This window comes from Molossus molossus, unplaced genomic scaffold, assembly GCF_014108415.1.
Source record: "Molossus molossus isolate mMolMol1 unplaced genomic scaffold, mMolMol1.p scaffold_m16_p_22, whole genome shotgun sequence".
NCBI classification, from domain to species: domain Eukaryota; kingdom Metazoa; phylum Chordata; class Mammalia; order Chiroptera; family Molossidae; genus Molossus; species Molossus molossus.
The window spans coordinates 38,025,549-38,039,242 of record NW_023425358.1 but is presented as its reverse complement, the minus strand read 5'-3'; the positions used below and the strand labels follow the sequence as shown (position 1 = coordinate 38,039,242).

The 13,694-nt window shown below is 53.1% G+C and overlaps 1 protein-coding gene across 1 annotated transcript in view; it reads right to left on the bottom strand.

The window, feature by feature from the left end:
- Positions 1 to 13,694, bottom strand: part of EP400 (E1A binding protein p400) — a 76,639-nt gene that overhangs the window by 33,135 nt on the left and 29,810 nt on the right. The window contains exons 14-24 of the mRNA XM_036276193.1: positions 11,355 to 11,462; positions 10,369 to 10,559; positions 9,774 to 9,951; positions 8,535 to 8,671; positions 7,422 to 7,591; positions 6,995 to 7,169; positions 6,758 to 6,894; positions 4,646 to 4,832; positions 2,841 to 3,007; positions 1,418 to 1,587; positions 454 to 684 (exon numbers count right to left, since the gene is read on the bottom strand). Of these exons, the coding sequence (XP_036132086.1) occupies positions 454 to 684; positions 1,418 to 1,587; positions 2,841 to 3,007; positions 4,646 to 4,832; positions 6,758 to 6,894; positions 6,995 to 7,169; positions 7,422 to 7,591; positions 8,535 to 8,671; positions 9,774 to 9,951; positions 10,369 to 10,559; positions 11,355 to 11,462 (1,851 nt within the window). The remainder of the gene's footprint in view (positions 1 to 453; positions 685 to 1,417; positions 1,588 to 2,840; positions 3,008 to 4,645; positions 4,833 to 6,757; positions 6,895 to 6,994; positions 7,170 to 7,421; positions 7,592 to 8,534; positions 8,672 to 9,773; positions 9,952 to 10,368; positions 10,560 to 11,354; positions 11,463 to 13,694) is intronic.

The following is a 13,694-nucleotide window of genomic DNA, read 5'->3' as shown; positions in this document are numbered from 1 at the left end:
TGTTGAACAATGTCTTATTGAGTAATAATTCATCCCAGGTTTAAATTTGGTAACTAGAGATGAAAAGAAAGTCAGTGGAAACCAAACACTAAGTACCATGGCTGACAAGAAGCAAGGAAGGGACCTGCTTTCACGTTACCCCATTTGTCCCCAAGCTGACCTCAGTGCTGCGGCCTGAAGCCTGGCTGACAGTAAGGAGAGGTGCAGTCATCGGCACACAGCGCAGAGCGTGAGCGCGGGAGGAAAGCAGAGCTAACAAATGGGTCAGGAGAAAGGACAGAGAAAGGACAGGCCCTGGGCACTGGCCCTGGAGACTTAGGGCAAAGGACAGTACAGCGAAGGCAGCACTTGGCATGGGGGACAGGAGTGGACAGCAAGGCTCTGCACACTGCTGGTCTGAGCACGGCTTCCTGGGAAGGGGGCAGAACCACTGGGAGAGGTGAGGCCACTTACTAGGCAGGCGCGCCTGGGCCTGCGAGGTGAGCAGCAGCCCCTGAGGCAGCGTGCTCTGCCCGGCCAGGTGCGAGGGGGCCTGGGGCTGGGGCTGGGGCGGGCCCAGGGCGGAGGTCTGGGGAGTGGTTTGAGCCCGCAGTTTCGCAGGATGGGCTGGGCTAGGAGCTGTGCTGCAGGTCGAGGCGGCCTGGGGTCTCGGAGCACCGGTGGGAGCCTGAGGGGCTGCTGCTGCTGCAATCGACAAGGGCGGTTTGTGCAGAGCTGTTAGAGGTTCTGAAGGCAATGCAGTACTTTAAATCCGAATGTTAAAGAAATAAAACAAACATTTCATACTGTCTCTCAAATGAGAAGCTCTCTCTAAAAAGAGGGGATGAGGCCAACGTGGTCTACAGAGTGAGAGGAGCACAATTTTTTTATCCGTTGTTAACTACTTTCACTTGGAGCGAATCAGCAGGCTACGCGGTACATTCCTGCAGTAAATGGGTGTTAGAAGTCAGCCATGGAAACCCCGTGTCTGTCAGAGGCAATCCTGATCACACACAAGGGCGCACACAGAGGCTGCACCAGGAGCGCTTGCACAAAGAGGCTCTGGACACTCAAAAACCACCATGCACATGGCCCTGAGGACTTGCTGTCTGGGGCTGGAGCACTACCTTTGTCACCTGCCTGCCACGCACCCCGTCCTTCTCTGCCCTGATAACTGGGTGACAATGAAGCAGGGGCATGAAACACACAGCAGCCTCTGCAGCAGCTTTGGAACAGAGCTCCCCATGTGAGCACCCTCATCACCACACCAACCAGGACTCCACTAAGAGTGCAGTGTTGTGTAAAGTCCAGTTTAAATCAATAAAAAGCCTCAAACTCGTGTGAGGCTGCAAGTATCTCTTCGGGAGAGCAGAGGTCTTGCGTCAAAGGGCAAGGGAGCACCCTCTGTGACATAAGCACACCGCCACGCGAGACATACCTTTGGCATCTGGGTTTGCAGAAAACGTGGCGATTGGTGGCCGTCCTCGAACGTGGCCCTGTGGAGTGGCAGGGGCAGCAGCGGAGCCAGTCGTTCGGGGTGGGTGTGTGCTGGGAAAAGCCACCGTGCGACCCTCGGGCTTCTGGCCGTACTGCACAGGCTGGAACAACCTGCACGTCGTGTGTGGGCGAGAAGACACAGCATCACTGAGGTGCAGGCCTGGGGGTGCAGGACCTGAGCAGAGGGGCTCCCACTCCCGGTGCCAGTTAAAGTGGGGTGGGGTCCTGGGTGCAGTGCTGGCAGCACTCGGCACATGAAAGTGGTCCCCCATGCCTGCTCGATGGGCGTAATTTCAACTCAGTGACGTCTCTGTCAGTGTGAATGCGGAGAAGGGATCTGGCACATAAAGCCCACGATGCTCGTGTAGAGTGAGCGGGGTGAAAGGTCAGCGGCACCGTCAGGTAACAAGGCAGCACAGGCGACAGAGCAGACACAGTAACAGCGCCTCTGCAACAACAGAGCGTAAACCCATGCAGGAAGGCCCACCCCGCGGAGGCTGCTGTCAGGTTCTAGCATGACGCAGAATGCTCTTCACAGCCAGCAACTCTCACGTGGGAACAGCAGTGCAGGGTGTCTGCACTTGCAAAGCCCCCATGCGACACAGCAGGTAGGGACAGCCAGGAAAAGGCTAGCCGAGTGTCCAGCTGTGACCACTGTGAATGTCCTGAGGCTGCAGGGCTCTGCCAGTGTGGGCTAGGGCCCAAGTCCCCAGGGAAGTCACGTACAGACGAGGCAAAGAGAACGGCTACCAGTTGGCAGAATTGACCCTTTGTCCCTAGAAAACTGATTTTCCATCTTTTCCCTGATTTTTAACTCAAGCCTAGGATTCTGTCTATTCCCAGCTTGCTGCATTAGCCTCTCCTGAGTCACTTGGGTTTTGCCTTTGCCATCAGACATGTTTTACCCCGTCCCAACCTCAAGGCACCTGCGATGTTGTCATTTCAGGTGTTCCTTCCACTTAACCAGGGTGGAGCCCTCTGCTCACTGCAGGCCCATCTCCACCCCCACTGTGCCCCTCTGGCCTCACTCTGCAAACACTTGGCCCTACAGCTACCACCACACCACCTACCAGGCTGACTGCCAGGTTTAATCCAGCCTGACCACCTGTCCCCAACTGCTCCCCACACAGACCCTCCCAAATCCTAACACTTTTTAAAGATGAACGAGTGCAAAGTGCCCACGCATCCCACTTAAAACAAGCTGCTCGCAGAAAGCAAGAATGTCTGGGCAATTTCCAGGAGAAGCAGATGACCAAGAAGGCGACCAGTCTCCCTTCTCACAGCCCGGGGCCCAGGGTTACCCAGACCCCGTGGTCCAGCCAGAGCCGGACGGTGAGCCGCAGGCAATGCCTCATAGCGCACACCTGCTGGGCTTCAGTTTGACAGCTGGCGGCCTGCCAGGAGGGGGTGGCGCAGTGAACAGCTCCTCAATGAGTTTCCGAGTCACCTTTTTCTTACACAGCAATTCGGCCTCGTGGCGAGTCATTTTATCTTCTAAGCCAATAAGGTCAAATATAGAAAGATCGGTTTCCTAAGTAGAAAAAGAAAAAGTAAGCCACGAGACAGTAGAAAAACCCTTAAGAATTAAAGTAGGTTCACAAACATGAGAACCAGGCAGTCTGCCCTGAGAGGCGCTCCTGAAGACCTCACCTGCACCCTGCTCTGGGGTCAGTATGCCTCAACTTCCCCAGCTTTGAGACAGGAATGATGCCACTCGGTCACCCTGAGTGGCTGTGGGGATGGAGAAGGCAGTACCCAGAGACAGACTGGACTCGGCAGAGGACAGAGGACAGTCTGGATGGCATAGGGTGCTGGGCCTTGTGCGGAGGGAGGGGCTGGGGGAGACCCTGGGGGAGACCCAGGAGCTGTCAGGAGTGGAGGCGGATGTGTGGCCTGTTGCCTGTCTCACAGCAGAGCCCTGGGACGCTCATTCCTTGGCGAGGATCATGGAGGGTGGACAGCAGGTGTGGGCGGGGATGTGGAGAAAGTGTACCTCCCACCCGCACACTGACGGGAGGGAAAAGGTACAGCGGCCACGGAAAGCAGTCAGCAGTTCATCAGAGTCAACACATGATGCGGCACTTCCAGACCTAGATTTATATCCAAGGGAAACACCACATCCACACAAAATTGTGCATAGTGCCACAGCAGTGTTACAATGGCCAAATGTGGAAACAATCCAATGTCCAATTGATGGACAAGTGAAACGTGGCGTGTGCATGCAGGGGAACCACTCAACTTTCAAAGGAAGGAAATCCTGCTACAACATGATAAATGGTGAGACTATTATGCTGCGCTCAGTAAGCCAGACACCTAAGTCCACACATCGTACGGCCCTGTCTGTATATAACGTGTGAATTTTATGACATGGATGAATCCACAGAGAGGTGCTGACGAGGAGCTGCTGGGGCTACCCAGGGGCATGGGAGTGACAGTCAACATGCACGCATTCTCTTTGGGGGTAATAAGATGCTCCAGGGTTGGGGTGATGGCTGCACAACCCTGTGAATATATTAAAACCAACACACTGTACACTTCAGGAGAGGTGTCCAGGGTAACAGATGATCTCCACGAGTTCTTAGAAGAAGTATAACATAAAGAACAGCACAATGAACTGAGTTCCCTGACATGCAGAGGTCAGCTGTCTGAGGCCTTGTGCTCCCTGGGGCTGCCCTGTCCCTTGACTCGTTGAAGACCACGTCCCTGAGTAGTGACCGTAGTGGCAGCAACAGCAGGCTGACCCACTCACAGTACACCTGCTACCTCAGGGTCATCAGACTCACTAGTCAAACCTTGAACCTCCCTGCATGGGGGGTGGGGCAGAGAAGCCACAGAGTCCTTGGCCTGTCCCCAACCTGCACCTGCACCAGCTCACCCAACACAAAGCAGGTTTCCAGGTCCTGGGCCTCTGAGCCTGAGCCCGAAACAATGCCAATGTCCCAGGCGGTGTCAGTACAGCCGGGAGCAGCTCTCCATCAGGCACACACCACACTGCCTCTCGCAGGCCCACAGCACGTGCCATGCTAAGAAAGCCCGCCCTGTGGGTCAGTGCTAGACGTGGACGCCGTGTCGAGAGGACAACACAGCACAAAGATTGCTTGGTGCTGCCCAGCATCGGGACCCCCAGAACAGTGGGGACAATGCTGAAACCAGCCTCAAACAAACCTACCTTCCAGGCATCCCTGTCAAGTGCCTTCAGGACGAGGGAGGCCGAGCGGAGCTGCAGCGGCCCGGCGGAGAAGGAGGACTGCGGGAGCCGGGGCTCCACCAGCCCAGGGTGGTTGCAGATGCGCTGCAGCCTCAGCAGGATGCTCAGCACGTCCACAAAGTGCCCGTCCTTCAGCGCATCCTGGGTCCTGCCTCGGGAGACACAAGCACTCGGCATCTGCTCCGCCACCTCCACAAACACAGTGACACACATCTGCCCCAGACGTGCTCGGTTATGTCACAACACTAGAGGCCCAATCCCTGTCCAGATGCTCATGACCCATGGACTCCCTCAGTGTCCCTATGACATAGGACGGGGAGCCAGAGAGCCAAAGGAAAGGGTCAGACATGGCACAGCTCCCAGGCCTCCGTCCAGCAGGGAAGGGGACCCTTTAAACGAAGCAGGCGTCCTGAGTGTGGCTTCTTCCTGGTGCTGGGCGGTTCCCTGGACTCCACAGGAGCCCCAAACACACAGGCACTGGCCCTAACCGCCACGTGAGCTGCTGTTCTCGCCACTGAGACTACCCTTCACGAGCTGACATTAGGACCCACTGAAACATCTGATTGACACCCAAGCTCCAACAGTACTGTACTCTTTCTGCTCATGCACCCAGGACTTCCCCAAGGCTCAGGAAGGACATTTGTCACTGGGAATGCTGTCAGGGGAAGACTGTCTAAGAATCTGCACCAACAACAACACATACTTACATTCTGTCCTAAACTTTCCAGAAGGAACCCCATAAAACAGCATGAATAGCACAGCCATTAGCTGAAGGCTTCCTCTGTACAGACACTATTCTGATGCTTTGCACATGACACAGCCCCACAGCCCCAGCTCCTCCCTCGTCCTACACTTGGATGTGACCCAGCAGGTGGTGGAGGAGCCACCTTCTACTCCACCTCCTCCAGAACCCCCCCCCCCCAGTGACTTGTACCTGCCACCTTGGGGCAATACACTAGGTCACCCCGTTCATCCCACAACTAGCAAAACTTGTTAGCCAGGTGAGCGGTCGGTGGCCCACCTGACAGAAACACGGGAGCCTGTTCCAAAGGCCAGGCGCCTCTCAGGCCCCGAGGTCGAGTGTGTGTGGAACTGGTGGCTCCACAGGCTCTTCTCAGCTACCGTGAGGGGCGGAGTCACTGTGATTCCGAGTACAACTGCATGTACTTAACAGCCTCAAAACTTGCCTTCTAGGTTTACTTTTGTCTTTTTAAATTTAAACTCAGGAAAATGAAGGGCATGATGGAAAGAGCCAAACAGGTCATGGGAGCGGATCAGGGAGAGAAGCAAGGGGCCCCACACTTGCAGGGTCCACAGACAGGTGCGGGCAGCACACAGCAGCCCCGACCCGTGGCTTCCTGTATCTGCGGTTTCAGCTACCCACAATCCAAAAACATCAAGCGCAAAGTTCCAGATATAAATAATTTACAGGTATTTTAAGTGGGGTGCTGTTCTGGATGGCGTGACAAAATCTCTCCTGCTGTAGGTGTCAACCGCCCTTTGTCCAGCGTCAGATGCTCCCTGCTCCTAGCAGCAGGTCAGCTGTCCTGACATCACAGCGCTTGTGATCAAGTCGTCCTTATTTCACTTAAAATGGCTCCAAAGAGAAAGAGCAGGGTGCTAGCAATGTGGACAAGCCAAGAGAAGCCGCAAAGTGCTTCCTTTCAGTGGGAAGGGGAAATCCTCAACTTAATAAGGAAAGAAAATAAATCATGTGGTGAGGTCCCTAAGATCTACAGTCAGAATGAACTTTCTAGCTGTGCAACTGTGAAAAGGCATGTTATGTACAGTCTAGTACATACAGGGTTCGGTGTTGTTTCAAGCACCCACTGGGGGTCCTGGAACAGATGCCCTGTGGATAAGGGGAAACGACTATGCAGCCTTCCTGTGGCCACAGCTGGCCTGAAGCCTGAAGTTCTAGGTCCTGTCAGGAGTGTTTCTATGCTGGACAGTGCCAGGAGCAACAAGAGTGGGAGCGGAGCGCCTGCCACCCCTGGGTTTGCCACTCGGGCAGAGCACTGAGGAAGAGGCAGAACAGATCCAGGGAGGCCCAAGCGAGAACGGCACGCTCACCGAGGCTGCAGGATGACGTCCTCGTACAAGGCTTTCTGTCGGCTGGAAAGACGACACTTCAAAACGTGCTCGTACTTCTTTGTCAGTTGCTTTTCCACGTCCCTCTTGGTTCTCCTCAAGATAAATGGCTGCGTCACCTGAAAAGGGAACAGGACCCATTGTTTACCCTGGGGAATGACGCCACCACACATCACCGTAGGTCACCTGCACCTGCAGCCCGCCCTGTGCCGCACGTACCCTGTGCAGGCGTATGACCACTTTATGGTAGTAGTCCTGGTTCTCCTCACTCGGGGCTTTCAGCGGGAAGTGCAGGTAGGGCCTGGAGAGGCCCGGGATGAGGAAGTGCACCATGGTCCACAGCTCCAGGAAGGTGTTGTGCAGGGGCGCGTCGATCAGGAGCAGACGCTGCTGGCTGCACACACGAGAAGAGAGCACATCTGAAAGCCCAACAGGGACAAGTGCATCCGAGGACATGCAAGGGACAAGGTGGTCTTATGGGGGCTATGTGTCCAGGCGCCTTGGAAGCAAGAGCTGAACTAAACGAGCACTCTGCTGTCCGCGGCTGGACGCACTATGACAAAGGACACAGGCATGTCTGCGTGTGCCTACAAATGAGCCCTTAGGTCAAGGACAGAGAACATTGGGGAGTGGCTAGCAGTCAGACCTCTGCAGGGTGAACACCGCTTCCCAGTGCCGCTCGCTCAGGCCCTTCACTCGCTGCATCTCATCGATGACCAGGCAGCTCCACCGCACCCGCGTGAAGGCCGCGTGGCCCCGGAAGAACTGCTTGTAGGATGTGATGCAGACATGGAAGCTGTTGGGCTCGGTCCACCCCTGCGGCACACAGAACAGGGACTCACCTGTCTTCTCACTCCTCCCTCGTGGAGCCAGTGACCTGGGTATGCTTTCTGAATTAACCCATTCCCACCCACAGTCACCTTACTGGTATTTGGTTTTGTTTTTTTTTTGATAACTTGCTATTCCTGCAGAGAAGGGCTGAGTGTGTGTTTTACGGCCTTTGCTGCAGGAATCTACAGACTTGTGCGGACAAATTCAGAGGTAGCACCAGAGGCAGGAACAGCGGTCTGTGGAAAGCAGACTGGCACTGTGTCCTGAAGTGGGACCAGCTCTCACAGGGCACAGTCTGGGCAAGGCACACACACTCAGAAGGTCGAAATCTTGAAAAACCTGTGCTGCAGCTAACAGCATTATAAGCTTTTCAGCAACTAATGAAGACCAGAGACAGTAAAAATCAAAATACCTCTCAAGGTACCCCTTTTTTCAGTAAATGCTACTCGACACAGCAGTGTAACAATAAGCCAAAATTCATCTTCAAAGAGAAACTGTTCACTTGGAATCTGGTAGCAGAAACCACTGGGCAGAGAAAAAAGAACCCAAATTCATCCCAGGAGCTCACTACATGCCACAAGGTCCTCACACACCAATGGGACCCATGGGCTCCAGAAGCACTGTTCCTCATTTCTGCCCACAGCCAACAGGCCTCAGCTGCAGAGGCCACAGCACTCACTCCAGAGACGACTCCGTTCTGGAAAGAAACCCCTCCCTTTCCGGGAAGAGACCAGAGGCCGTTTACACCTGTGGCCTCCTTGCAGGTGGAATCGATGCTTCCAAGGGGCTACAGATCTAGAACAACCTGAAGGCCTAGTACCTCACAATAATTACACTAACGAGCATGTCTTGACATTCTGAAATTTGTCTCCTACAGAAATTAGGATGATTTCCTGCTTGGTTTTGTTTCATGTTCGAACGGAAATACCTGTCTCTTTGCCTTGAGTTCTCTGTGACTGCCAACATATAAGAGGGTTTTGAGCCCAGGACACCAACGCTTCAGCTCGAGCTCCCACTTGAGGATGTTACAGCTTCTCACAACAACAAGATGAGGGCCCCAGTTGCCTACGGAGAAAGGAAGATGGGGCATTTTCCTCTGCACTTAAGCCGTCTGTCATCTAGACACCAGCACTGTGTTGTATGTGAGATGTCTCCATGCAGGACTAAAGCAGCCGTCCAAGCAGGGCACAGAGCTGTCCTCCCCACCATACCACCTGTACTCGGAGTGCCTCCCTACTCCCATGTTCAGCGGCTGCAGGAGGCAGACCTGACTCTGAGGAGGCACTTGGCCAAGAGTGGTTGGATGAGTGATCACCAAATAAAATGAATATTTACTCAGGAACAAGGCAAAACCTCCATAAGCATGGGAAGGAACTCCCATCGACAAGGGACAACGCCCATAAGAAAGCAGCAAGCAGCCCATGGCCCCTGTCCCATCCCCCGCGGGCATTCCCCAAAGCACTACACCGACTCAAAAGCAGGCTCCCAACCTCTAGCCAACACATCCAAACCATCCCAAAATATATGGCTTCAATTCATTCTTCTAAAAACTAAGGGTTTTAAAATTATTAGAACAACACACATAATTTTTAACTTCTGTGCTAGAAGTTAAACATAAACCAAGTGAAAAGATGCAAATGACAGGCTTGGAAAAAATGTCTGCAACACACACCTGGACGGCTAGCACTGCGCAAACATGAAGTGTCACCACCCACACTAGAAAGAGCCACCCATGAGGAAAATGAGCAGGCCTGGGAACACCGTGGCCGCCAGGGCAGGGGTGTCAGGATTTGAGCTGCGGACGCAGAGGCTGATGGGCAGCACGGCAGCGGTAGCTCCGGCAGTGCACTCCCTCCAGTCACACTGAGGGATGCCTCCCCACCAATCTGTGGTGGTGCCCAGGGGCACTGCCAACGCCTGCCTATTCTGCCATCCACACACTGACGGGCAGGCAGAGGGACTCAGGAACTCACAAAGCCCTGGTGGGCTCACATCTAGTGCTGACTGGGAAAGAGTCTCTTGCTCATTCGTGCAACCTGCTGCCTCAGGTCCCGGACCACAGCCCGGAGCAAGGAGCAGAGACGACAGACCACTCCCCACCCTCGCTCAGCAGACACTGGCCTGCACTTCAGCCTCAGCAACGTGAGCTGTTCCAACAAGCTCTTACCTTCATTACAAGCTAGGTGGGCAAAGAAAGCAATGATCTGCACGGTTTTACCCAGCCCAGCCTCGTCCGCCAGTATGCCATTGAGACTCTTCCTGTAGAGCTTGGCCAGCCAGTCCAGGCCGATCTTCTGGTAGTCTCTGAGCACGCCATGCAGCAGGGGTGGGGCACTTGGCTTCACCTGCAGTGACAGACAGGCCGATGAGTGCTTCTCAGGTTATCACTGAGCTTTTTCTCCAAAGTGAACTGAGGTCAGCCACAAAAAAACCCTCCAGCCCAGCTGGTGTGGCTCGGTGGATTGAGTGTCGGTCGCCCCATGGACTGAAAGGTCCTGGTTTGATTGCCGTTCAGGGCACATGCTCGGGTTTCAGGCTTGATCCCCAGTAGGGGGCGTGCAAGAGGCAGAAGAGCAAGATTTCGCTCTTATGTCAATGTTTCTATCTCTCTCCATTCCTCTCTAAATAATCGATAAAAGCGTATTTAAAAAAAGATCTCCAGATGACAGGAAAAGAAAGGCCAGAGTCTGGTCTGGGGCAGCTGGGGCAAAGAACTACATGGAAGCAGGAAGCCTCTCTGTCCCTCCCGCAAAGCGCCTCACCGAGGTGCTGATCCGAGCACTGCCCTTAGGCAGGATGGCTTCGGCTGCAGCGGTCACTTCCGTGATGTCCTTTGTGTGAGGCTTCCCGACACCCATTCTCTCTGCAGCTTTGAACTGGTCCATGATGAACAGCGAGTCTATGAGAACCACGTCCTTGCGGCCCTCCTGGTCACCGGGGCTGTCTTCCACGTCTGTAACAATGGAAAATGGGATTTGCAGATGCTTTCATACTTTTATCAGCCTACTTAACATTAAAGAAGAAAAAAAAATTGACAAAATCCAAATATTTCAAATACAGAATTTAACTCCAATTTTGTTTTGATCCACTTTATATACCTAACAATGTTCTCTGGTTAAACAGGTACAAACTCGTATGAAACTGTCAACCCTAGGACCACTCTGGAAAGTCCTCGAGTGAACCTGGAAAATGTCTCCGTAGCAGTTAGGAGCTGGTGTCACAAACAGATTTATAGGCACCTGAGGATTTTGTGACCGCCCCTCCACCAGCAGAAAAGAAAAAACTAGAAGTATCTCCAAGTCCAGGCAAGAACTTCCCTTAGTCCTGTTGCAATAGGGGGTCCTGAGAGCATCCCATCTCCCACTTACAGGCATCATGTCTAATAATCAGAACAAGTGCAATGATAGCAAGAAAAGCAGTTTTGCTGTAGTCTGTGTATGTTTAGAATGTTTAATAAAAGTGAAATACACTCCTTAAAACTGGTGTGTTAAACAGTGCAGCCGGAATAAATGTGATAAAAATCTAGGTCCACAAAACTATGACTTTTCTAACTAGGAGAAAATCAACTGGTCACAATCTGATCAAGTGTTCTGATGACTGTGCCAAATTTATACACAGAAAAAGAGCACAGGGCTCAGCAAAGTGCTAGTCAACACACAATCACATGCCAGCCACAGCACGTCTGAGCACCCTTGCTCCAGGAGTGTTTTGTTTCACAGCTGGACCCTCTGCCAACGTTGAGACAGACCTTCTTCCTCGCTTGTCTCCTCACCGCCAGGCTGAGGTTGAGGCCACTGGAAATTCGGCAGAAAGGCACCTTCATACAACTTCATCAAATCAATAAGGGGCAACTCAGCTGGAAAGGAGCAGGGAGAGAGGTGGTTACTCTACAGCAACAGCACCAGTGGGCTGGAGCATCTCTGGAAACCAGCCCACAATCTGTCCCGATCACAGGAGCAGCTGCTCTAAGCAGCGCAGTGTCAGCGAGTCGAACACAGTGCCTGCCCCACAACGGCAGTGAGGGGCGGCCCTCCACCTCCTGGGACAACTGTGGCAGCTGAAGAGCTTTGAAGCACCCCTGGCCTCCTTTTTCCCACCCCGGGAGTCTGTCCAGGGATACCCGGAGGTTGGACCCAGACTCACGTCTACACGTTGCACACGGAGTCCCACTTACACCTGTATGCTACATGTCAAGTCTGGTCAGAATACCAAATGCCACATAAACGTGCCCCCAAAGGGCAATATTAAAAGCACTGTGCAGCCCAGCCAGTGTGGCTCAGTGGATGAGCATCGATCCTGCACCAAGATGTCACCAGTTCGATTCTCGGTCAGGGCACAAGCTTAGGTTGTGGGTCAGATCCCCAGTGGGGGGCATGCAGGAGGCCAATCGATGTTGTATCTCATTGATGTTTCTCTCTCTCTCAATCAATAAAGAAAATAAACAAGTAAATAAATAAATAAAAGCACTGTGCATCTAACACTAATCAAAACCCAGTGGCTTCACCTGCTCACAACTTGAATCAGCCACCAGCCTGGGTTGAAAAGCTGTGGACTTGGTGGTGAAATACATGTGGGTGTCACAATAAAGCTCTTTCAAATGTTCTGTGACTGAATGTTTCCTAACGAACTGCTGGGAAAAGCCACACATCACAGCATGGCTGAGGAGGGGAAACAGGAACCAGTGAACATGGCGACACAATAAGGTAACACAGCCAGAGGTCTTGCCACAAACTTAACACACAGAAGTCACCCTTCACACACATAAACTAGTCAGAAGATACAGTGGGAGAAAACACTCCATTTAGACAAAAATCTAACGACTTGGAATCAAACTTTTTAAAAATGCACGTCTACCTGCAGAAAGTGCTCAAAGGTCCCTGAGGGCACGAAAGGAGCCCTGAGCCTCAGCACAGCCGGTGAATGAAGGGAACGAGACACCAGGAGGTGGTGGCACCAGCCCTAGTGCGCAGCTCCCAGTGCTCGCCGCCATCCGGCCCCTCCCACACGGGCCAGGGCTGACCTGTGACGGGCCAGGTGGTGTGCAATGATGGAAGGGCTTGCTCTGGGGAGACCAGCCACCATGCCACTACATGAGGAGCTCAAAGAGCCCATGGGGACATCCGCAAGCAAGGAACGGGCTTACCTGCCACAGCCTGCAGGCCTAGCAGCTGGGAGGCAAGCAGGGTGGAGGCTGAGGAGACACTTGCCGTGGTCAGAAAGTTCTACAAGGACAAACAGTGCAACTGGCCAGCAGGGTGACATGCAGCACTGGGTGTGCAGAGCAGCGAGGACTGGCCACACTGCACTGCCTTTCCATTAACAGGGTCCCCCTCAGGTAAAAGCCAAGCGTCCCCGGCACCTCTGGTCCACACTTCACTGCTAGAAGTGATGAAAGGACCAAGGCCGGTTTGGCTCAGCGGTTGGAGTGCCGGCCTGCGGTCCAGAGAGACCCAGGTTTGGTTCCCGCTAAGGGCAGTTTGTCCCCGGCCCTGGTTGGTCATGCGGATGGCAGCCACTTGGTGTGTCCCTTTCACATCGATGTTTCTCTCTCTCTCTCTCTCTCTCTCTCTCTTCCTCCCACTCTATCTGAACAAAAAAATGGAAAAATGTCCTCGGGTGAGGATTAAAAAAAAAAAAAAGGGAAAGCCGTCACTCTCCAGCGATGAAGAGCTAACACAGAGTTGTCATGAGAATTCGGCAAGGTCGCTGGATAGAAGATCAATAAATAAAAATCAACTGCATTTCTACATATCAGCAACAAATATAAAAAGTAACTTTCAAAATATGCCAGTTACTACAACTTCAAAACTATAGGGTGGGGCAAGAGGTGGTTTACAGCTGTGAATACACAAAGTTTATACTTGCATTATCTGTTAACTACGTCATATTTTCCATACCAACAACTGTAAGCCTACTTTTGCCCACCCTGTAGAATGCACCTGAAAACAAATGACACAAACACACAGTCACAGCATTCCACTGAGAGCCAGTCAGGGAGACAGACGGGTAAGTGGGGCAGAGGCCGGAAAAGTTCCGCTTCTTAAAGATGCGATTCCCACCAACACCCATGAGTCCAACTAAATTCAAA